The following is a 24,015-nucleotide window of genomic DNA, read 5'->3' on the forward strand; positions in this document are numbered from 1 at the left end:
GGGATCCAAGAACAACCATCTTGACTTTGGAACTGCATTGGTCTTTTTTTTCCTAAAGATTTTAAAAAAATGTTTATTTTTGAGAGAGAGAGTGCAAGTGGGGGAGGGGCAGAGAGAGAAGGAGACACAATTTAAAGCAGGCTCCAGGCTCTGAGCTGTCCGCACAGAGCCCGACGCGGGGCTCGAACCGACGGACCGTGAGATCATGATGTGAGCCGAAGTTGGCCACCCAACCGACTGAGCCACTCAGGTGCCCCTTCTTAAAGATTTTTTTAAAGTAATCTCTACACCCCATGTGAGGCTCGAACCCACAGCCCCAAGAGCTGCATAGTCTACAGACAAGCCAGCCAGGCCTCCCACAACTGCTTTAGTTTCAATATTCACGATAAATATGGGTGTAGGGAAAGGGGGTTTGGTCAAATGGTTCTTCGGCCTCCTTAAAAGCATTTGTTCCCAGCTGGCATCTTCTGTCCCCTTTGTCCTCAACCCCCTGAATAAGTACCTGGTGGGACCACTGGCAGCCCAAGGTCCCCTGGACAGGACAGGAGTTAAGGCGGAGCCCAGGGCAAAGAGGCACAGGAAGACGTCCTGACCGTGAAGTGCATCGTACAAAGTGCAGACTGTGAGGACACCTAAGGGGGCGCCATCCCTCTTGCTCTGCCCCAGAAGTAGGAGTGCCCTGGTCCCCAGGCGACTTCCAGGCCACGGGAAAACGCTTGTGCGCCACGTGGAGCAAGTGCTGGGGTCAGTCCCATCCTTCCCGCTTCCCAAACACCCAACACTCCGGAGACACCTGGCTGACGCTGAGACCATGGCCCCCTCTGACCTGTGCCTGGCGGCGTTTCCACCCTGCCCTCCCATACCCCACTGGACCGGAGAATCCTGACGGACCCGGGGACCCGCTTCATACCTGCAGAGATGCAGTCTTGGTGAGGGGCTCCGCAGGCCTGATGCCAGGTGCTGCTCAGGATCCCACCGGGCCTGGGCCTCTGGCTGGAGTGGGGCTCCCTGGCACCCAGCCAGGCCAAGGGTCCTGAAGGGGGCAGGGCCTCACTGGCACGGAGCAGACATCGAGAGGGGCCCCGCAGCCACCAGGAAGCCGTGCTGAGCAGAGGAAGGGGCCGCAGGCAGGCAAGGCCTCCCCAGGCAGCCTTTCTGCTCGCTACACGGGTCAAGGTGATAATGGTGGCTCGAGGAACTACAGGGCCATCACCTGAGCCCGTATGCACACATGCACCCAACCGTGCACAGAACAAAGTGGCTTCTCCACGCTCGAGGGTCTCTCGCGCCAAACTAATTTTTAACTTGCAAGCCATGGACGCCACGGATTGAGTTTGGGTGGACATTTTTTATTCCAGTGCCTACAATGACCTCATCTACAAATTGGGGGGAAAATGTGACCAGAGTGCTTTGCCAGGACAGAAGGCATCTTTCCAAACATGCCCTCAAGGCTAGTTCTCCAAGTGGTATCCCCCAGTGGAAGTTTCCAGGAATACATGCAGTGGGAGAGGTGGCTGCCTCCTTCACCCTGGCTTCCCCTGAGCCAGACGTGCTCAGAAAAGACCCCAGCAGTGACACTTTGTGGTTGTTTGGACTCAGCTTTCTTACGTTGTTAATGCTGGACAGGGAGGCTGGGAGCCACTAGGTGGGGCACAGACCATGTTCACGGGATTGCCAAGGGCAGGGGCCTGGACCAAATGCCATTGCCGTAAGGCATGAAAAGGGACAAAGGCCTTCGGTCCAGTCACTCCTGAAAGTTTGGGGGATCTGTGGAATCGACTTGTGACATTTCGAATGTCTTTGATGGTGGAATTAAAAGTGGACACTGACAAACAGAAGAAATGATTTGGAGAAATCAGAAATGTTCTAGTTAGTTCCAGGCCAGGTCCTAAGTGGCTATACCTGCCTCCACAAAGGGCCACAGGTCTTGCTTCCGACCAGATCCCACAGTCAGCGGGTGTACAAGTGGGCGTCGGGGCCTGGGTTCTCACCAGATCTTGCACTGCGGTGGGCAGGTACCTGGAGTTAGCAGAGGGTTGACGTTCATTAAACACACCGAGACGCCTGTCGAGTGAGTCAGCAAAAGGTTATGTTTCTGAGTTCTGAACCATGCCGAGTTGGTGTCAAGTCCTACAAAGGACTTTAGGAGACGCGCAGGGTGCCTGGGTGGCTCCGCTGGTTAAGTGTTCGACCTCGGCCCAGGTCATGATCCCATGGTTCGTGAGTTCAAGCCCCGCCTCTGGCTCTGTGCTGACAGCTCAGAGCCTGGAGCCCACTTTGGATTCTGTGTCTCCCTCTCTTCTCCTCCCCCACTCGCACTCCGCGCCTCTCTCTCTCTCTCTCTCTCAAAAATAAACATTAAAAAAGAGAGAGAGACGCGCAAAACCCTGATCAGGTCCTACCAGGCCATTAGTTGTTTCTCTGAATTTGAACATTTTGATGCCTCCAAAAGCCAGGGAGAGTTACTGCCTCTGAAGCTGCAGCCAGAGTCTCCACACTGCAGCTGCCCTTGTTCCAAACGGGGTCTGTACAGGTCTGTGCCTGCTGGGGGTGGGCACACTTGTTCCTGAGGCCCAAACACTAAAACAGTAATAGCTTTGAGACAACACCCAGCATCTGCAGGACTGTCTGGCTCCTCAATACTCCTATTTTTAGAGCTTCAAAAATTAAGGTACCTTGTAAGAAGGTTTATAAAGTTGGTTAAAAAAAAAAAAAAATCCCATCTTCCCGGGGCACCTGGGTGGCTCAGTCGGCTGAGCTTATGACTCTTGATTTCGGCTCAGGTCACGATCTCAAGGTTCAGGCGTTTGAGTCTCTCATCAGGCTCTGCAATGACAGCGTGGAACCTGCTTGGGATTCTCTCTCCCTCTCTGTCCCTCCCCTACTCGTTCTCCCCCTCTTCCTCAAAGTAAATAAATAAACTTAAAAAAAAAATCCCATCATCCCTGAGTTGCTGAAGCCTGGCACGTGGAGCTCAACCTTGATACCTTCCACCTAGAAGAATCCCCGAGGCGCTCCAACTACGTCCCCGCTGGGGGGGTGGGGGGGTGAGGCTCTCCTGACTCTCGTACTTTGCAGCGCCGGACAAACCTCGAGCACCTCCGTTTCCGCAGGATTGTGTCGGTGAGCCTCCGAATCACTTGGGGAGCCGCCCGGGCACGTTTTGAGCCATGGCACTCGGCGAGAAGGGGCGTTGACATGGGCAGGAAAAGCACCGCACAGCGACGGGAAAAGCACGGCACAGCGACGACAGTCACAGGCCGAGAAGGAGTGGCGCCGTGGGTGTCTAGGGTAGCTCGCAGCGAGTGAGCGCAGCACGAGGTGCGGCCCTGCTGAATCACTACGTTCCATGCCTGGAACTTTGCGTGTCAACCACACTTCAATTTAAAAAAAAAGAATTTTTTTTTCTTAATTAAAATAAAAGGAGTTGCGGTCTCAACTTCAGCCTCACCTCCAGCAAGGCGGGAGGCAAAGAATGAATATGCCCAGTCCTGCCGGTGGGGCGGCCCCTGAGTTCAAGTTTTGGAGTGAAACCCACCCCATCTCTTCCTCCGCCCGCCTCGGTAGAGCCGGCAGCCCCAAACTCGTCAAGCCCCGGGGACGAGCACTGCTTCCGCCCCGGCGCCACCTTTCACAGCCGGCTGTGTGCGGGCGTCGGCCCCATTTAGGGGATGCACGAAGTGAGGCCCAGCTGGCGGGCCAGGGCCCAGGGCCCGCGCGCAGGTCCCGTCGTCCTTGACAACGCGACACAAGGTCACGGAGGGCCCTCCCTCAGGCCCGACTGTCCCCGCGCGGGCAGCCGGCGCCCGCGCCACGGAGGCCCCCGCCCACCCGCCGGCGCAGGCAGCGGGCCGGGCAGCCCGGCGCTCTCCGTGGCGTCACCGCGCCGCGCCCCAGGAAGGCCCCGCCCCGTTCCGCCCCCCCGCGGAGCGTGGTGTCCTAGGCGCTGGGTAGGACCGACATGGCGCGCGAGTTGAGAGTGCTGCTGCTATGGGGGCGCAGTCTGCGGGCGCCAGCTTTGGCGGCCGTCCCGAGAGGTGAGGGGGGCCGGGTGGCAGGCGGGCCCCGCCTCGGTCCCGAGCCGGCTTCCTCTTCCGTGGGACACGTGGAGGTTCTGTGAGATTTATGCGCCACACTCCCGGCGAACGCAGAGCGCGCGGTGCGTCTGCGTTTGTCCCCAGCCCTCAGGTAGCGGGGATGCGCCCCGGCCCGCGGGACTCCTGCAGGTGCTTCTTCGCGTCGAGCCCTCGGACCCGGGTCAAGCAGAGGGGTCGGGCGCTCCTCGCTCCTGCAGCGGAGGGCATTTTCGGAGAGTGGAAGGGGAGGGGTCGTGTGCGTTAGAAACGGACTTCACCTGGGAGATCATTTAAGCTCCTTCGTGGCGATTTCATGCCTCCCCGCCCCCAAGTTGTTTTATACGGGCGTGATGCAGAAACCACTGGCTGTGCTTCTTTCAATCCTGAGTGTCCGCTCTGCCTGGGAAAGCACAGGGCTGCGACCCTAACCCTAACCCTGGTGGGGGGGGGGGGGGGCCGGGACGGGGAAGAATAATGATAATCTTTCTCCTTCCCCACTGGTAAGAAACCATTGGTGAACGACTTAGAGTTCCTTCCAGGTTCTTTGCACGGTGTTCACACACACGTGAACAGCTGTGTCTATTTTTAAAAAAAATTTTTTTTTTCACATTCATTTTTGAGAGACAGAGCACAATCGGAGCAGGGTGGGGCAGAGAGGGAGACATAGAATCCGAAGCAGGCTCCAGGCTCCAGGCTCCGAGCTGTCAACACAGAGCCGGCGCGGGGCTCGAACTCACAAACCGCGAGATCATCACCTGAGCCGAAGTCCGACGCTTAACTGACTGAGCCACCCAGGGCCCCAAGATGTGTCTCTTTTTATTTGAAAGGGCGTACACTGTATCTGCAGTTTGTTACTGAATTTTTACAAAAATGTTTATTTAGTTTTGAGAGAGCATGAGCAGGGGAGGGGCAGAGAGAAAGAGAGGGACAGAGGATCCGAAACCGGCTCTGCACTGACGGAGAGCCCTTATGCGGGGCTCCAACCTTGAGATCAGGACCTGAGCCACCAGGCGCCCCTGAATTGTACTTTAAGATTTAAAGTACTCTGTGTACCCAATGTGCAGCTCAGACCCCCAACCCTAAGATTCAGAGTCGCATGCTCTTCTGCCCAAGCCAGCACCCCTGCTACTGGGTTGTTTATAACGTTCCCTGCAAAGCTTCCACATCTTGCTCAGTATACCCCCGGTCTGTGGCTTTCCAGTGGCCGCATAGCATCCTTTGTTATGGACTTAGCATTTAACTAGCAGTGTCCTGTGAGCCACAGGAGACTGAGGGCAGCCCCTCACTGGCCATTGTGAGGATTTTGCTCTACTGTGGAGGAGATATAAATGTAGGAACAGGTTTGGAGGAGGGGGCAGTGGTTGCAGTGGGGGTCGAGGTAGGGAGGAGGCCTGCGGGATTGTGGCTTCGCCAGGATGCTCATGGGGGAGGTGGGAGAAGTAGCCAGATCCTGAACGGTTTCTTGGACGTCAGCAGATAGGATTTACCTGTCAACTCTCAGCAAATCAATCTGTCAGAGAAAGCAGATCTTCTCAAATTCTCATCTTACAGAAGAGAAAATCTGAGCGACTCACAGTGTCATCAGCTGCTACGTGGTGTCCCTGGCAGGCAGGAAGGCTGTGGGATCCGAGGCTGACTGGTAATGGGATGTGTGTAGTCTACGCATGGGTGTGTCTACAGCGTGCCTTCTCTGGGCGTCTTACTTGTTCCCTCGTGTCCATCTGTGACCCGCTCCCAATGGACATAATCAAGATTGTTTCTGTGGTTTTGTATTTGTTGTTCCAGTACTGTGTAGAATGGGTGACTTGTTTTTTTCCCCAGCTGGGATTTATCTTTTTAAATTTTTAAAGATTTACATCCCAGTTAGCATATAATACAATCATGATTTCAGGTAGAATGGACGAGTGTTTAAATCTTTGTGCACATGTATGGTATTTCTTTAGAATTTTAGAATTCGAGTTTTAGAATTGATGGTTCAGAGTCTGTGCCTATTTGAAATGTTAGCTGATGTTGCCAAATTACTGTCCAAAAAAGCTTAAGCAATTTATATTCCCATCAGCAGGTAATGAGACTCCTTATATCAAGGCGTTTTCTTCCTAGTAGTTAGACTGTGTTCATTTGTTTAGTGGCCATTTGTATGTCTCATATGAATTTCTTTTTCATATCTTTGACACTTTTTTTCTGTTCCCTGAGTTTTAAATATCGGTGTCTGTTTTTTTAAACAATTTCTTAAATATGTATTTATTTTGAGAGCAAGCGAGCACGAGTGGGGGAGGGGCAGAGAGAGAAGGAGAGAATCCCAAACAGGCTCCACACTCAGTGGAGAGCAGTGGGTTCCACTGAGTGTGGAGCCTTGACATGGGGCTTGATCTAACGAATGCGAGGTCACGACCTGAACAGACATCAAGAGTCTGATGCTCAACCAACTGAGCCACCCAGGCACCCCTTTATGCAATAATTTTTAAAGGTTTTGCATAGCCCACTGCAGGGCTCAAACTCAAGAACCTCGAGATCACGACGTGAGCTGCTATTAAGAGTTAGGACGCTTAACCAGTTGAGCTACCCGGGCGCCCCTCAAAATATTTTGAATGCTCTCTGGGACTCCAAAGGTGATGTGACTGATGATGTGCTGTTGCGGTCACAGGTTAAGTAGGAGCATGTGGCTGCCGAGTGTTCGGGGCATATTGGAGGCCTCTGGCCAGACAGGGAGTGCAGAAACACGTGGATGGTTGCTTGTGTGGGTCTCCTAGAAGAGAGGGTCATGGGCGGTGTCCAGAGAGCACAGATGCAAGGTAAGGCCCCATTCTGAATGATTGGGTTTGACGAGAAATAGTATAGGGGAGTGAGTGTGGATAAGGTTGAAAATTATGTCCTTTCTGTTCTGTTAGATGTCAACTTGTGGATCATTTTCTGTAATGGTCAGGGTAGTCACAGTGCCAGACCTGGGCCAGTGCTGGAAGCGCCCAGCTGCAGGCACCGTGAGGTCCACACACCTGATTTTCTGCACGCCCTCAGGACCACGTGGCTGGTTACAGATAACGTCCCTGGTGAATCTTCTGTTGATTGGTAGTTGGGAACCAACACTTCCTTCGCCTGGTAAAATGTCATTATTATAGGGAGTTAGGGCTATCAGAACTTGGGCATTCATGAAAATGTAACGTTAGTAGTAAAAAACCTAAACTGCCATCAGACTTTTTCACCAGTTCCAACAAGTAACAGAAGTAGCTGGTAGACAAACAAGAATGCCGCCTCCCAAACAAGAGATGATGAGCCTGAAAAATCAGCAACAGGGAGCACGTGGGTGGCTCATTCAGTTGAGCATCTGAGTCTTGATTGCAGCTCAGGTCATGATCTCGTGGTGGTGGAATCAAGCCTCGCGTCGGGCTCTGTGCTGACAATGCAGAGCCTGCTTTGGGATTCTCTCTCCCTCCTATGCCCCTCCCCTACTCGCCACCCCACCCCACCCCCCAAATAAACAAACTTTAAAAAAAAAACGAGAAACAGACTTGGTCTCCAAAAGCAAATGATTGTGTTGTGTGGTGGAGAGGGTAGCAGGTTGGTCATTTCACGTGGCTTTGTGACTTTGGTGACACCACAGCCCCTCAGCCCTGTTTCCTAATCTCGAGGATGCTCTTGTTCTCACCATTGACGTTTCCAGGACCCGTCATGAGGCAGCCACTGTAGTGCTCAAGTTACCGTCTTCTGCCTTTTCCAATCTCTGTAAGCGGGATCATCTCCTGGAATTTTCTGCCTTAGAGGCGAGACTTCCAAGGGGCAAGGAGTCTGCCCCAAGTGCCAGAAACGTCAGAAGAGTAGGGTTCCCGTTGTCGTTGCTCACGCAGGTTGGTTTTATTTCCCAAAATGAATCCCACAGCCTCACATTTCTTGCTTTTGTACTTTTGTTGTGTTATTCTGCTTCCTTCCTGTGCCCTTACTTTGTTTGGGGGGGGGGGGGGCGTGCTATCTAATTTATAACCTCCCGCCTCTTGTGCTGCAGCCGGCTCAAGACTTTAGTAGGCAGATTTCAGGTGTTCCCAGGCTCTTTTCAGGATGAGCGGACAGCTCTTGTGGCTCAGGTTTCATCCTTCCGGGAAACAGCTATTTGTGCTGCCACCATAACATAACAAGGATAGGTTTGATCCTTAACCTTTAGACTCTGAATGTCAGGGCCACCTCTGTAAACCGCAGTGCTGGGGCCTTGGCCAGCATGGGCGAAGCACATACACAAAGGGTGTGTGACCGACTGCCCAAGAGGCACCAGGTGGGCCTTGGGCATGAGGCGCTGGGTTGGGACCACCAGAGGGGTTGAGTGCATCTGCAGAAGATCAGACCAACCGAAACGTAAGAGGTTAGCAAAGGCCGTATTAGTCGCTGGCCGAGTAGGTGGCCAGAATTAAGGGCGGGGGGAATCTCCCAAGCGTTTTGCTCCCCCCTTGACTCAGTAAGGGAAATGGCTGCTTGAAGGAAGTGGTGTGAGGACATGCAGTGAGGCTGGTGAGAAAACAGACATTTCCCGCCTCTGCCCCAGAGTCAGATACCAGGTAAGAAAGGCGATTTCTGTAAGGAGAGTCTTACTGAGGCAGGGCGGTGGTTGCTGTCTCAAACCAAAATTCTGGCTTGGGACCAATGAAGTGTCGCCGGTTTATGTTCGAGTGAAATGTTTTAGGTTCAAAGCCGCACGATGTTCTTGAATTGCATTTTTGGTGCTTCAGCGTAGCCCTCTAGAATATTTGTTTTTTTTAAGTTTATTTAAGAAAGCGTTGCACGTGAGCAGGGGAGGAACAGAGAGAAGGACAGAGAGAGAGAGAGTCCCAAGCAGGCTCCTTGCTGTCACTGCAGAGCCCAGCGTGGGGCTCAAACGAATGTGAGATCGTGACTTGAGCAGAAACCGACTGAGCCACCCTGGCACCCCTGAAGCCAAAGCTTTAAACTTAGAAATGTGTTGACTGAAATGAGATGGGTCAATTTGAGGCTTTTGTTGTCATAAGCTCCCTGTAAGAAATGCGTCCATATCATGACGTGATATATACAAGGGTACGTGTGTGATACAAGTATGTGTGCCTGCTTAGATGAGTTTGTAAACGCCTTTACCTTTTTTTGTTTTGTTTTTTGTAAATACCTTTATCACGAGATATATTCTTTTGCTTTCCGTTTTGCTTTGTTTTGTGTCTTTTTAATTTCTGGTTTAACCCACATTTAGTGATTTCAGAACCAGCCACCAAACTTGGTGGATCACCAGTTTTGACCTGTGATTTGTGTAGCTCTTTGGGTTATGTGGCTGTGCCTCCCGAGAAAATAACGATGTGTTTTTCGAGGGCCTGCTTGGACTCTAGCATCGTCATGGGGAAAACAGACGTGAGACCGTCAGGTTTAGTCCGCCAGAACATCTCCCACGTGATGTGGCAATATCACTTCCTTTAACACACATCTCAGCTGCCTCCTGTCCGCCCGGTACCGCTCTGGTGCCTCCCAGGGGACAAAACAGACAAGAATCCTGGCCCCGGAAGGTGCTGGGGTGGAGACAAGTAAATGCAGCGTGGGTGTTAGGGGCTGAGCTCTCTGAAGAAACCAAAGCGGGAAGGAGAGCCTGACAGAAACGGGGCGGTCAGGGAAGGCCTCCTGCTAAACAAAGTGTGCAAGAAGGTGAAGGTGGCTTGGGAAGGGTGGCTTGAGCCGCGGGAGCAGCCCGGGCCAGGGTCCTGAGGCAGGAGGGGGCCGGCACGTTGCAGGGACAGCACGGAGGCCGGGGCCAGTGCTCGGCCGCGCTGGAGAGCAATCAGGTCAGAAGTGTGTCTCTTCCGCCCTCAGTGTGCTGCGCGGTGGTGCCCAAAAAAGCCTCCGCCCTGGGCACAGCGCCCCGGGCCTCCCGACCCGTCCTGTGATGTGTCTCGGGGTCCGTTTCCCGTCGCTGCCGCGAGCTCTGCTTCCCCCCCCCCCCCCCCCCCCCGCCGTGTGGGGCCCCCTCACTCAGCCCTTTCCTGACGGGCATCCGGGTCGTTGCCATGTTTGCTTTCCGTCACGGGCCTGGGGAGTGACCGCCTGCCGCTTCTCACACCTTCGCCAGCGCGAGCCTAGCATATTTTAACAGTTTGTCAGTCTGGCAGTGAAAATGCTGTCGTGTTTTAAAACGCATCTCTTTAGTCCTGAGGGTGGTAAAGCCTCTTTGTCTTTGATTCAGGGCCATTGATGTTTCTCTTTTTTGGGAATTGCCGTTTTTCTCTTACGCTCTTGGGAGTTTTTATTGCAGATCCGTCAGTGACCTTCTCGTAAGGAAGCTGGCCCTCTGCCACGTTTTCCGTTGTTTTTTTCGTAGTGCGTTTGCCTGTCAGCTTTAATTTTTTTTTTTTTTTGGTAGTGTGATTATTCTTAATTGTTCATATGTGTATTTTTTTTTTAAGCTTTATATCCTATGTGGGGCTTGAACTCACACCCTGAGATCAAGAGTCGCATGCTCTACTGACTGAGCCAGCCGGGCACTCCCATGTATGTATGTATGTATGTATGTATTTTTAAGTTTATTTATTTTTTGAGAGAGAGAGAGAGCACACACGCGCACGCACACACAAGTGGAGGAGGAGTGGGGTGGAGCCTGATGCTCGAACTCCCGAACCATGAGATCTTGACCAGAGCCAAAATCGAGAATCGGACGCTTAACTGACAGAGCCACCCAGGTGTCTCCCATATATGTAATTTTTTCTAATTTTATTTTTACTGACATGTAACAGACATACTAGTTTCAGGCATACAACATAGTGATTTGATATTCATTAATCGCAAAATGATCACCACAGTAAGTCTAGTGAACACGCATCACCTGACAGAAACAATTTTTGTCTCGCGATGAGAACTTTTAAGATTTATCCTATTGGTTTTAATTTTTACGTGCTCCATAAATTTATGGTTCGAGGGTTATGTGTCTTGTTTAGGAAGTTTCCTCGCTCTTAAATCATTAGAGGAAAAGATGCCGAGATCACTGTCAGTAGGGCGGGCAAAGGCAAATCAAGACCACAGTGAGGTGGCCCTTCACCCCCACTCAGGCGGCGAGAATAAAAACCGTGGGTGACAACCGTAGCATCCGTCAGGGTGTGGAGGAATCAGAGCTCTCCCTGCGGGCGGGAATGTAAGGCGGTATGGCACTTGGGAAAGCCGTCTGCCCTCCTCAAACGGTTAAACAGCTAGCATTCGACCCAGCAGTTCCACTCCTAGGGATCCACACGGAAACGCGTACAGCAGTGTTCACAGCACAGCCAAAAAGTGGATACACCCCAGTTGTCCATTGCCTGGACTAAACGTGTGGTCTGGCCAAATGACGGAATGTTGGTCCGCTTTACAAAGGAGTGAGCTGTGATACCTCGTAACGTGGACGAACCTTGAAAACCTTAACGTTAAGTGAAAGAGGCCAGGCCCGGAAGACCACGTGTAGTATGATTCCATTTATGCGAAATGTCCTAAACTGGCACATCTCTAGGGCCACAGCGTGATTGCCAGAGCTGGGCGATGGGGGAATGGGGGAGTCATTGCTGATGAGTATTTGGTTTCTTTCTGAGGTGATAACATGTTCTGGAACTAGATGATGGTGACGGACAGACAACTCTGAATGTGCTAAAGCCCAGTGGCTTGTACACTTTGGGTCAGTTATATCCATAAAGCTGGGTTTTTTTTGTTTGTTTTTTTAATTATTTATTTTTGAGAAACAGAGTGTGGGGGGGAGGGGCAGAGAGAGAGGGAGACACAGAATCCAAAGCAGGTTCCAGGCTCAGGTGTCAGCTCAGAGCCCCACACGGGGCTCGAACTCACGAGCCACAAGATCATGACCTGAGCCGAAGTCGGACGCCCAACCAACTGAGCCACCCAGACGCCCCTCCGTAAAGGTGTTCTTAAAACCTCTTCTGTTTTCTTCTAGTACTTTCAGCTTTTATTTGCACTTTTATAGTCCATCTGGAATTTTTTATTTAATAAGTGAGAGAGGAAATTAACTTTAATACTGTAGCTTTAAATTAATATGCTTTAGGGGCTCCTGGGCGGCTCAGTCAGTTAAGCATCTGACTCTTGATCTCAGCCCAAGTCATGGTTTGCGTTTCGTGAGTTCGAGCCCTGCTTTGGGCTCTGCGCTGGCAGTGTGGAGCCTGCTTGAGAATCTCCATCTCTCCCCGCTCTCTGCCCCTACCCCATTTGCTCGCTCTCTCTCTCTCAAAACAAATAAGTAAACTTTTTAAAAAGTTAAAAAAAAATTAACGTGCTTTAACACAGTTAATCATATTTCCTCATGGTTTTCAAAATTCTTGGCTATTTGTGCACATCTAGTTTTCCATATGAATTTAAGAACTCGGTTGCATAGTTTAAAAAAAAGTTTTAAGTAAACTTTACGCCCAACATGAGGCTCGAACTCCTGACCCTGAGATCAAGAGTCGTATGCTCCTCTGCCTGAGCCAGCCAGGCACCCAGAGAATTGATGTCTTTAAATATTTACTCTTCGTCTTCAGGGACATTTCCCTAAGCTTTTTCTATCCCTTTGCAAATATTTTTATGTCCCTAGTAAATTTTTTGGTGTGTTTTGTAACTGGGTAATTTTTATAAATAGGTTATTTTGTGCATCGATTACTGATGTACATAGCACAAAATTCGAAAGACACAAAGGTGTGTGCAGTGGAAAACACACCTCTGTCACTGCTGCCCTCAGACACCAGTTCCCCTCCTGTTGGCAGCCCCCTTAAGCCAGTTTTTTGAGTGTCCTTACAAAGATATGCTTGGCTTATGGGAGTAGTTTTCCGTGTATGTGTTCACGCGTGTATGTTTTTAAACACGTGGGAGCATGCAAACCACTGTTCTGGGCCAGGTTATTTCCTTAATATGTCTTAGAGATAATTGAACATCAGGATACTTTACAGAGTCTTGCCTCATTTTTCTGCTTCAGAGTATTCCATTATATACATATTTGTATACTGATCTTCAGCTGACCCTCAGCTTGGTCATTGGCCCCTGACCCCTGGGGGAGGGCGGGGATTTCTACCCCGGATCCTCATCTGGTGTGTCTGTACAGGCCTTTGCGTGACCCCAGCATTGACAGTCGGTGGGAAGGGGCTGGCCCTTCTGTGACAGCCACTTTATGTCTTTAAGGGTTTGTTTTGAGGAATTATATGTATTTGATTGATTCAGAAGGTATGCATTGAGAAGTCTTGCTCTCAGCATGGTCCCCTTCTCCACCCACTTCCCCTCTCCCTCCGAGGTTGTCTCCGTTAGGAGTTGCTTGCATGTCTGCCAAGGTCTGTACGATACAGGAGGTGCAGATAAACACGTGTCTTCTATGACGCTACGTAATCTGAGTTTTAGTCGCTGAGTACCTGTTGGAGACTTCCCGTAGCAGCGCTGTTCCCTCCTCTCTTTGCAGCCACCCTCCATGCTGGGAGGCGCCATGGTTTATTTACTGGTCCTCGGCACGTGGGCACTCAGGTGGTCTCCAGGCATTTGCTGTTATGTACAGTGTTACGGTGCGTGGCCTTTCAGCTCTGTCGTCACATACAAGTTCAGGTGTACCCACAGAGGGAAGTTCCCGGACGAAATCGCCAGATGAGAGGCTGTGTGTATTTGTGGTCCTGGCCAGCGTGGCCAAATCTCCTTCCACGGGGTCAGGCCGATTGCTCCTGCCTGGAGCGGTGCCCCCACAGGGTTGCCAGAAGTACCGTGGAAGTCGCCCCAGAGCGCGGCTCTGCTGGCATCTTCCCCTTCGTGTGAAAATGAGCTGGTCGGAGGCAGAGCATAGCGCCAGCGGGGTGGGGGGGAGCCTTGGGTCAGGGAACACGGATGGAGTTGTGGGGCCTGCCAGACCCTGCCTGACTCCCTCCTTTCCTGCACTTACCTTCCATTCATACCTGCAGGTGGCCTCCAGCGAGGGCTCCCTGCTCCGGGTGGCTTCACAGAGGTGCAGCGTCCCGGCCATGCTGTGTCCCATGGGTGACGCTATGGGGGTCAGGCTGGGCTCCGAGGGGCCGTGCGTATTTCTGCGTCTGCAAGCTCCGTGACCCCGAGAGGCTGAAGCTTCTTTCCTTTCATCCTCTCCCTTTCCCGCCTCACACATCCCATAAAAAGAAATGCATATAATATGTGTGTGCAGTTTTATAAAAAAGCATCAATGAACACTTATTGCCCAGTTGAAGGAATGGAGATTACAGGTCCCTCGAAGGCCTGTGTGCTCCTGCTGCACCCTCTTCTCTCTTTCCTAGAGGGAACTGCTGACCTGAATTTTCTGTTTTGTTTTGTTTTGTTTTTTTCATGTTTGTTTATTTTTGAGAGAGAAAAAGCACAAGTGGGGGAGGGGCAGAGAAAGAATCCCAAGCAGTCTCTGCACTGTCAGCCCAGTGCGGGGCTCCAGCCTCGGGACCATGACCAGAGCCGAAATTAAGAGGCAGAGGCTTAACTGACTGAGCCACCCAGGGCACCCAACCCCCCACTTTTTTGATGTTTGTTTGTTTTTGAGAGAGAGAGAGTGGTTTTTACTCTTTTGCTTTTTGCTTTGTATGGATATATATGTATCTAATTTTGTATAAGCACATGCAGTTTATTAAATCATACTGTGTGTTCTGATGGGACTTTCTTGGGTCAGCTTTTTTTTTCCTTAGCTTTATTTATGCTAAAGGTGTAGCTCATTGGTTTTGGCTGCTAATCCCATTGTATTGATATACCACCCAGGTGCCCCCACCCCATCTTTTCTTCCAGATTGGTTGACTTAGGTATTTTTGTATTTCTTCTTTTTATTATTTTTTTTTAATTAAAAAAAAATTTTTTTTTAACGTTTTATTTATTTTTGAGACAGGGAGAGACAGAGCATGAACAGGGGAGGGTCAGAGAGAGGGAGACACAGAATCTGAAACAGGCTCCAGGCTCTGAGCTGTCAGCACAGAGCCCGACACGGGGCTCGAACTCATGGACCGCGAGATCATGACCTGAGCCAAAGTCGGACGCTTAACCGACTGAGCCACCCCGGCGCCCCAATATTATTATTATTATTTTTTTTAGAGAGAGCGCACACAAGCAGGAGAGAGGGGCAGAGGGAGAGAGAATCCTAAGCAGGCTCCACACAGCACAGAGCCCGACCCAGGGCTCACTCCCACAACCCTGGGATCATGACCTGAGCTGAAATCAAGAGTGGGATGCTTAATCGACTGAGCCTCCCAGGTGCCCCAGCTCTTGTTTTAAAGTGGATTATTAATCTGGTTGGACCCCAGCTGCAAACACAGCAGTTGGATTCTTTTAGCTTTAACCAGGCTATTTGTAGTTTGTCCCCCACACACAGTTCAGGGGGTCAGCCAGATATTTAGAAGAATTTATTCCCAGAACTGGGGACTCCGTCTCTCTGACTCTCATTTCTGGGACCCTCTCCAACTCCCCACTCTTCACCTTTTACGGTTCCCCTAGTGCCGCCCCCGGTTCCTCAGGGGCCGTGTCTGTGTCAGCCGCCCTGGGTTGAACCTGCCCTCCTCCCGTGCTGTTCTCTTCTTCCATGTGTCAGCTGTCCCCGAGGGTCTGCCTGCTCTGGCTGACTTCTCCAGAGCCTTTAGGTAGCCCCTTTGTGTGGTTCCTAAGTTCATGGGTGTCCTCCACAGGCAGTTTGGCTGGAGGCTGTGACCCTGCCTTGCTGGAAGTGGCGCTCTTTGCAGTAAAGACAAAAAGTTAAATTGTTCTTGTCCATATCACATGTGGTAAGTGGGAGATTGTGCATTTCAGATAAGTAATTCCAGGAAAACAGTCTGCCTGTTGCTCACAGCTTAAAATACTAAGTATGCCTGCGTCTAAAGTGCAGTACTTACTTAACATGCCATTTTGAAGCAAAACCGTAGTAAGCAAGCACAGTGGCTGATGTAGAGAAGAGTGATAAAAAATAAAAAAAAGTACCCAGTGTGTTTGACTCATTTGCCTTCCTTGACGGCCCCTATAGGCCGTTGTACTTTTAATCCCTCTTCCCAGTCACCGATGGCCCTGCAGGAGCACTGAGCGACTTGTGGCTGACCGGATGTCCTTGTGCTTGCACCTTGCGATGCGTGTGCTGGTAAGTTGCCTGTTTGTAACGAGCTGCTTCTGTGCCAGGGGCTGTGGTGTTCGGAGAAACGTGGCTCTTCTTGCCTTGGTTGAGCTTGATACTAAGAAATGTTGTAATTTGGTGAAATGTTTTCCATGAGCAAACAGTTAATCGTAGGAGTGCCACAAGCTGGTTTATAACAGCAGTTTCAAGTGAGTAGCATAGAAAATAAGTACTCTGAATTCCGTCAAGAGAGGGGGTTGAGCCGCTGGGGACGGGAGAGCCTCACACCAGGTCCTGAAACACTTCGGGTGGAGAGGAATGTGGTCGCTGGCAGAGGAAACAGCATGAGCACTGGCCCGTGTGGGGGGGGTGTCAGACTCAAACTGTCGTTGCCATTTTGTGTGCCCCCAAACCACCAAACAGCCGGATACTCCGACATTGTAGCCTGGCCCTGAGGCTTGTGGTTTTTCCTTCAGGGTATAGAGGAAGCGTGAGGACCGACAATGTGCAGGTCACATATCTGTATCTGGTTCGGGCAGATTTACTGCTCTGTTGGTTTATTCTTACAGTCGTTGTGAAAAGTTAACCCCAAATCAGATTTGCTCTTAATAGTGCTGTTGATTGATGTAATCTCGGAATTATACTGGAAAGTTTTAAAGTCCTGGTTGGAAATACGGATTGGTTATTTCTTCCTTTTTCCTAACAGTGAGGACTTCTGTTACTCCATCATGAACAACATATTAAATCATTTCACAAATATTGTATTAAGTGGGAGAAAAAACCAACAGGAGTAGGAAAAGTAGGCCGTGGGAAAATTGCATGAATCTTAGTAAGGAAGGCCTTTCCAAACGAGGCTGTTTTGGGGAGGCTGCCGTGTGTCGCCCAGGACAGCTGCATCGACCTCATGGGATCCGTGGCTACGCTCAGCCTGGGCCTCAGGAGGAAGGTGGATCAGCGGGTGTGCTGGTACTTGGAGCTCTGTGACGTCTGTGCCACTGGATGCATCTAGCGCAGTGAGCTGCTCAGCGTCCTCCAGGCCGTCGGAGCCATTAACCCCTGCGGCCACTCGACCGTGAGTGTGGAGTCACCGGTATGGTGTTCTCCAAGATTGAGGTCAACGGGGTCGGAGAGCCGTCCCTGGGGGAGCTCACGGAGGGCATCCAGAAGGACCAGATGCTCCTGGATGTGGCGACAGGGAGCCCGGTCCTTACCTACGTTGTGCCCAGGTCCCAGAACAGGAAGGAGGACAACGAGGGGGAGGGGTCCGGTGGCCGGGAGACTGAGGCAGCCGGCCCAGCCCACCACCAAGCTGCTTCTCTGTTGGGGAGGGGATGCCTGTGATCCCTGGGGTCGTGATTGTTGGAACACTAGATACAGTGTTCTGGGAAAGAAAGACTAATTTCGTTAAGACATAAAGCGCTCTTACAAGTCAATAAGAAGATTGTAGTGCAAGAATGGTCAGAGGATACCAAAAGTCCGTCATCAGAAAAGAAAACAGGAAATATTTACAGGGGCACCTGGGTGGCTCAGTCAGTTAAGCATCCAACTTTTGATTTTGGCTCAGGGCATGATCTCACAGTTCGAGAGTTCAAGCCCCTAGTCAGGCTCTGTGCTGACAGTGAGGATCCTGCTTAGGCTTTTCTCTCTCTCAATAAAAAAAATTGAAATACACCTAAAACATTTTTAAAAAAAGAAAATACTTTTAATACATTTTTTAAAATACATTTTTAAAAAAGAAAAAATGTTAATGTGTATTTTATTTTTGAGAGCGTGAGTGGGGGAGAGGCAGAAGGCAAGGGAGATTCAGAATCCAAAGCAGGCTCCAGGCTCCGAACCGTCAGCACAGAGCCCGACGTGGGGCTCGAACCCACGGACTGTGAGATCATGACCTGAGCCGAAGTCAGAGGCTCAACCGACTGAGGCACCCAGGCGCCCCCAAAAAGTAAATATTTATAAATAAGGGTAGGTCTGTCTTGCTCCTAGTAAGGGGAATGAAAATGACAGCTACAGCAAAAGTCTCACCTGACTGATGGGCAGAGATCCAAACGTTCCCCGCACCACCCTGGCAGCCACGTGAGGTGACACTCCCGTGGTGCTGCCCGAGTGTGAACCGATGGTCTCTGGAGGGTGACCCGGCAGCATCAACCACGGTTTAAACTGGACCCAACCTGGGACCTGGTGGCTTTCTAGATGTGCGCCCAGATGCAGGCTGGGCTGTAAATGAAGTGACACGTGCAAGGATGTCCCTCACGGTGTTGTTTCATATTTCGGAATATTCTGTGCTTTACAGGGCTCTCACGGAAATACCACCTGGGATCCCCTCCTCTTGGTTTCCCCTAATGTTAACACCTCCCGTAGCCTGCGGCAGTGACTGAACGCTAAAGTCGCGGTGCCCCGTGCTAGTGAGTAGCGTGCCAGTCGTGCTGGCGCTGATCCTGTTTCACCATTGATGTCCTCTTCTGTCCAGGGCCGCGTGGTCATCATGCCACCTCAGTGCATCCCAGTCTGTCTGTCCTTCTGGATCGCGACACTTGGGAAGAGTACTGCCCGGGGCTTCGCAGGGTGTCCCTAGATGTGGGTTAGTCTGATGATTTTACGGTTAGGTTGAGATGCATGTTTGGTAAGAACACGCCAGAGGGGAGGCCACGCCCTCTCACCCCGCCGGCCTGGGCACTGCACGCGTTGACCCGTCTCGTGCCGGGTGACTTCATTGGGAGATACCTGCCATTTTCTTCACGGTCCACCACTGGTCTTTTTCTTTGAAATCAGTGGGTGTCTCGTGGTGGACACGTGGAGATTTTGCAAACGTTCTCTTCCTTGAGGACGTTTAAACAGCAGTTTATCCCTGTAACCGGCGTCGACTGCCGCGCTTGCCCGACGGAGATGGCCTCTTTCCACCATTCCTTACACGTTTATTAAGTGTAGTTGTGAGGAAGAGGTGTTTCCTCCCCCATTTATTTGTAAGTCATTTGTGGACTCGTGGATGTTTCTTGTATTCGTCGCCTTGCATCCTCCTTGTGTTGCTCAGATGGCCCCGGGCTTTGCCTCTGGGAGTGCCTTCGAGGTGGAGCCGGTGCCCTTGTGAAGCACCCTCCTTGTGAGCCCTTCATCCCTTCCTGGCGGGACCTGGGGAACCGAGGTCTGGTGCCGGGGAGGGCGGCCGGCCACCACCCCTGGCCTGACCAAGGCGTGGGCTGAGAAACGGTTCTGGGGCGGTCGCCCTCCCTGGTGACAGACGCTGTCGCTGCCGGAGCTCCCGCCTCCAGGCCTGTCAGCGGACGGCTAGGAAGTATGTGTACGTGGAACCCCACAAGCACCTCGGTGTTTGTTTCTGCACCCAGTCTGTCCATAGGGGGACAGCCATGCTTCTGCTCCGATGCCAACCCGCGCCGGCGGCTGGCCCTTTCCCTGTTGGTAACTCCTTGCTCCTAACTCAAGGTCCACCGGGACTCCCTTGGCAGACCCGGCAGTTTGAGGATGGCTCGCGGTTTGCTACGGTGATTGTACGCAGGCCTTTTTGAGGCTGACTTCAGGAGACGGTGCCAGTACCATTTTCCAAAGCGACTTAGGTTAGGATGCTTATGCTGTTTATGATACAGTTACGCACATTAGCTACTGTTTCTTTCTCGGTGAATGTTCCCCACATGCCCGGGTTGCTCTGACTTACTCTGTGGTCCTGTGGTTCTGAGTCAGGTACGAAAGGGTGTGCTCAGAAACGTCACGTTCCCCTCAGCTCTGCTACCCTGTCCCCAGCCCTCCACTCTTTCCGTTTTGTTCCCACATGCCCGTTATGGGTTGAATTGTTGCCTCCCTAAAAGATACTGAATTCCTGACCTCCGTGACCTATGAGTGGGACCTTTTTGGAAACAGGGTCCTCGCAGATGATCAAGTTAAGATGAGGCCATTAGGGTGGACCCTCATCCACTGTGACCGTGTCTTTATAAACAGTGGAATTTGCATATGGAGTCACACGTGCAGAGAGGGAAGACGCGGTGTCCAAGCCAAGGGACACTTGTGGCTACGGAAGCGAGGAGAGGGGCCTGGGACAGAGTCTTCGCGCAGCCTCAGAAGGAGCCACCCCTGCCAGCGCTCTGTTCTTGGCCTCGCGCCTCCTGAACTGTGAGCTGAGAGATTTCTGTCGTTTGAGCTGCTCTGTCTGTGGTGCTCTGTTCAGCAGCCCCGTGAAACAGTCTCACAAGTTTCTGGTTACTCCTGTCTGTGTTTCTTCCTCACGGAGGAGTGGAGACGCTCAGTCTTTCTGTATCCTCTCCTTCCGTCCATGAAAGGTGACACACAGCACACAGTTCTGTGGCACTTCGGGGCATTGGTTTTAACAGCATGAGGCTAGGAACAGTTGAAACACCCATCGGCTGAGCACTGCTTGCCCATTACAGTGGAGTATTATTTGTTCGTTAAAAAGAATAAGGAGCTCTGGGTGGCGAAATGGAGTATGTGAGATGTGTTCAGCTTTCGTTTTAGTTTCAGTTAACGTAAAATACGGTGCTGTATTAGTTTCAGGCGTTCCGATGTAGTGGTTCAACACTTCCTACTTTGCCCGGGGCTCATCACCTGTTCAACCCCTCCCCCTGCCCTGAGGGCGGGGGAGGGGGGTGTTCTAGATTAAAATACTTAATACACAGAATATGACCCGGAAGTAGAAAGGCCTGCCAGCATCCGACACCTCCCCTCCCTCCTCTGGAGTTTGGAACAGGCCGTCTGTAGGAGTCTCAAAATACTGAGAGCCCATCGCCTCTGAGTTTTTTTGATTTCATGGGCTTTCTGGTTTCCTTTGGGGTAAGGATGGCTTTTATTTGGGGAGACATTGAGGGAATGCGATCTGTTTTCTGAGAGGACCGGAAGGCAGATGGCAGGAAGAAGGCTCTGTTAGCAGAACAAGGTGGGACAGAAAGTGGGGGTGAATGGTCAGTTCAGTAGGTTCTTGCAAATGCATTGGTCAAGAGTACTTCACTCCAAGTAGAATTAACCAGTGGAAAACCAGCTTCTTCTCTTGAGGCCGTCTGTGTTACCTGATGATTGCGGGGTACATCTACTGGAACGTGGGAAATGATCTCTGTGTGTGCTGAGCTTGGTGGTGTAGGGGAAAGGGGCACAGGTACCCCAGTGCTGGTGACCATGCAGGTTGGGAGTGTGAGGGGCAGGAGGAGGTAGGATTCCAGAAAATTCGGAGGATGTTGCTTGCTGGAGGGCAGGGAATACCAGCCGGAAGCATTTAGAGTTGACAGGGTTGCGTTCAGGAATGAGTCTTCAGAATTGGGGAAATAACCGTTGGAATTGTCGCTGGAAGAGTAACGTATAGAAATTTAAGGGACAGATTGGAAGAAATGGGACTGCAGACAGGGAGACCCCCTCCAAGGCTTTTGAACCCATCGAGATGCGGGCACCAGGGGCTGGATGGGAGAGCGGGAGTTGCCCTCGAGGGATGGTGGGGGGCGGGGGAGGGGGAGCCCTGATGAGTGCTGCGCTCCCACCTTCCCACTGGCAGAAGACTCCTGAACACCACACCTCTGTCCCTTCCTGTGGCTAGGCGGTAGGATGGGGTGCCAGTCAGCCCAGGGTGGAGGAGGAGGAAGGGGAGGAGGACTTCTGAAGGGCTGTTGGCTCCACTGAGGCTCTGGCTGCTCCTCTCTCTGATGCGGGACCCGCCTTGGGGCCAGATGCTCATAAGTCAGCAGGGCCCCTATGGAACTTGAACCCACATCCCGTCCTGAGGCTGACCCTGGGTCTCCTCCCTCACCCATTCCTTCTTATCCCAGTCCCATCAATTTTCTCCCTAAGTCCTGCCCTGCTTCGGAGCAGGGGCCCAGCTTTTGTGGGGGACCCGTCCCTGGCAGGAGGCAGCAGGATAACTCACTGGGGTCATGGGGTGGGGAGGTGCTGCCTGGGGTCACGGGGGCTTTGTCACTCCTGGCTTGGTGCAGACTGTTCACCAAACCCTCTAACCGAGTAGCATTTCATTCTAGGAGTGCCCCAGCTTTCTGTTCTTTCTTTTCTTTCCAGAGAATTACACATTCAGACTTCTTGGATATTGAATATTTTCTGAATCAGAGTAGGTGTTTTTAAGGTGTTCTGCATAGAGATAAAGGCTAAGGTCATGTTATTTGTAAATCTAGGAGTAAACTTAAAGAAAAGGCAAGTTTTTATACCTTGTAGGAACGTGGATGTTGATATGTTGGGCTTCGAACCCTCCAGGTCCTTTGTGGACATTCAAATTCATTCCTTTCTGACGTGTGTGGGACCCAGCAGGCCGGTGCATCTCATGTAGGTCTAGACTTTGACACGGGGTGTCTTGCGTTGTCTGACGTGTGTCCTTGAAAGCATCGGGCATTAAGCACCTCCTAACTGACCCCAGGCTCCGGCTTGGTGGCCTGGAGTCAGGTGAGCGATGCTGTCCTGAGGGGCTGCTAGTAAGGTGAGTTTCCTGCCCAGGAGCCTGGAGGTGTCTGCGTTTCTGTGGTCTCCAAGGGCAGACGGCGCTGCCCATGCCAGACTGCAGACCTCAGTGTCAGATAGGGGGGTCGCCTTCTTTCCTCACAGTGGTCCCTCAGTTGGCCATGCTGAGCGAGAAATTACAGAAAACTAATGTGAGACCGTGTGAGTCCCCTTCCTGATTACCAGGTGGGGGGGGATCATCTGCTGGTTTCCGGTTTTTAAAGGTACTAATTTAAAATTATTTACATGTATATTTTTTAGTGTTTATTATTTACGTTTAGAGAGACAGCACAAGCTGGGGAGGGGCAGAGAGAGAGGGAGACACAGAATCCGAAGCAGGCTCCAGGCTCTGAGCTGTCAGCACAGAGCCCAGCGCAGGAACCATGAGATCATGACCTGAGCTGAAGTTGGAGGCTTAGCCAACTGAACCACCTAGGCACCCCCAAATGTACTAATTTTAAAAGAGTTTGGACAAGAAGGGAAGCAGTCAAGAAGTAGTCTTTAGAACATGGTGAGACTGTTTCAGACCATTAATGCAAAAATTTGGATCCCTCTTAGGTGTATATTTTTTCCTCCCCCTTTTCCTGGGTGTCACAGGGTGAGGAAGGCTGGCCTGTGTTACTTCGGGCTCCTAGAGGGGCTGTGAGCGCGAGCCGTGTCTGAGTCTGTGGGTTTGTGCCTGGTTAGGCCTCTGCCTGCCTCGCGCACCTCTGCCCTGCGTTGGGACTCTTTCTTGGTATTTGATATGTGTGAGGCTGTGTTCCCAACACTTCGCTGAAACACCCACGCTGCTCAGCGTTCAGTCACTTGTGATTTCTCCTGGTGCCACTGGGTCTTCTGGGCAGCGGCTTGCCTCGGACGATTCCATGTGGGCACCTGCAGCAGCGGCCAGATGGAAACACGTCAGGGTGTTGTGTTTCCGATGTCTTTTTCACGCTTGTTCTTTCCGCGTGTTTGTCTTTTCAGGAAAAGCCACTCTGTGTCCTTGGCGGACCCCAGCCCCGTCCAGGAACCCCGGGAGAAACCTGGCTTCGAGCTTCCACGCCGCACGGCTCTTCAGCTCGCAGGCTGCTGAGGACCGGACGGAGGAGCCCCTGCACTCCATCATCCGTAGCACGGAGACCGTGCAGGGTACTGTGTTCAGCCGGCCGGGGTCCGCGGAGCCGTGGCCTCGTGGCTGGCCTGTGAGGGGAGGTTTTTGAGGCAGAAGCAGTGATTGGTAAAGCCACCCACTTGCTTCGGATGGAAGGTCTTTGTGGGCGGGAGGGTTCCCCAAAACAAAGCATCGTCTGTTCCCGTCTTCGCAGGGACTCCTGACCGCCGTCCCGGCGTCTTGCCCCCCTCGGGTGGTTGCCTGGGAGTCCGCGGTGGGGTCCTTCCCCAGATGGGGATTTGGGGCACGTCTGCTCACGATCTTGGAGGCGGGATGGAAACTCGGTACTGGCCCTGCCGGCGCAGGACAGCCTCCGACGC

General features: G+C 51.9%; 1 protein-coding gene and 1 long non-coding RNA gene across 2 annotated transcripts in view; one reads left to right on the top strand and one right to left on the bottom strand.

Moving 5' to 3' along the window:
- Nucleotides 1–1,328: 1,328 nt before the first annotated feature.
- Nucleotides 1,329–3,785, bottom strand: LOC131501286 (uncharacterized). The gene is made up of 2 exons (XR_009256737.1): nucleotides 3,091–3,785; nucleotides 1,329–2,826 (listed from the first exon to the last, which is right to left on the bottom strand). It is a non-coding gene; the product is annotated as an uncharacterized LOC131501286 (long non-coding RNA).
- Nucleotides 3,786–3,889: 104 nt separating this feature from the next.
- TRAP1 (TNF receptor associated protein 1) overlaps nucleotides 3,890–24,015 on the top strand; it is a 45,486-nt gene continuing 25,360 nt past the window's right edge. Inside the window, exons 1-2 of the mRNA XM_058711168.1 lie at nucleotides 3,890–4,037; nucleotides 23,509–23,673. Coding sequence (XP_058567151.1) covers nucleotides 3,962–4,037; nucleotides 23,509–23,673 — 241 coding nt within the window. The 5' untranslated portion in view covers nucleotides 3,890–3,961. The remainder of the gene's footprint in view (nucleotides 4,038–23,508; nucleotides 23,674–24,015) is intronic.

Source organism: Neofelis nebulosa, chromosome 18 (genome assembly GCF_028018385.1).
Source record: "Neofelis nebulosa isolate mNeoNeb1 chromosome 18, mNeoNeb1.pri, whole genome shotgun sequence".
Taxonomy (NCBI): Eukaryota; Metazoa; Chordata; class Mammalia; order Carnivora; family Felidae; genus Neofelis; species Neofelis nebulosa.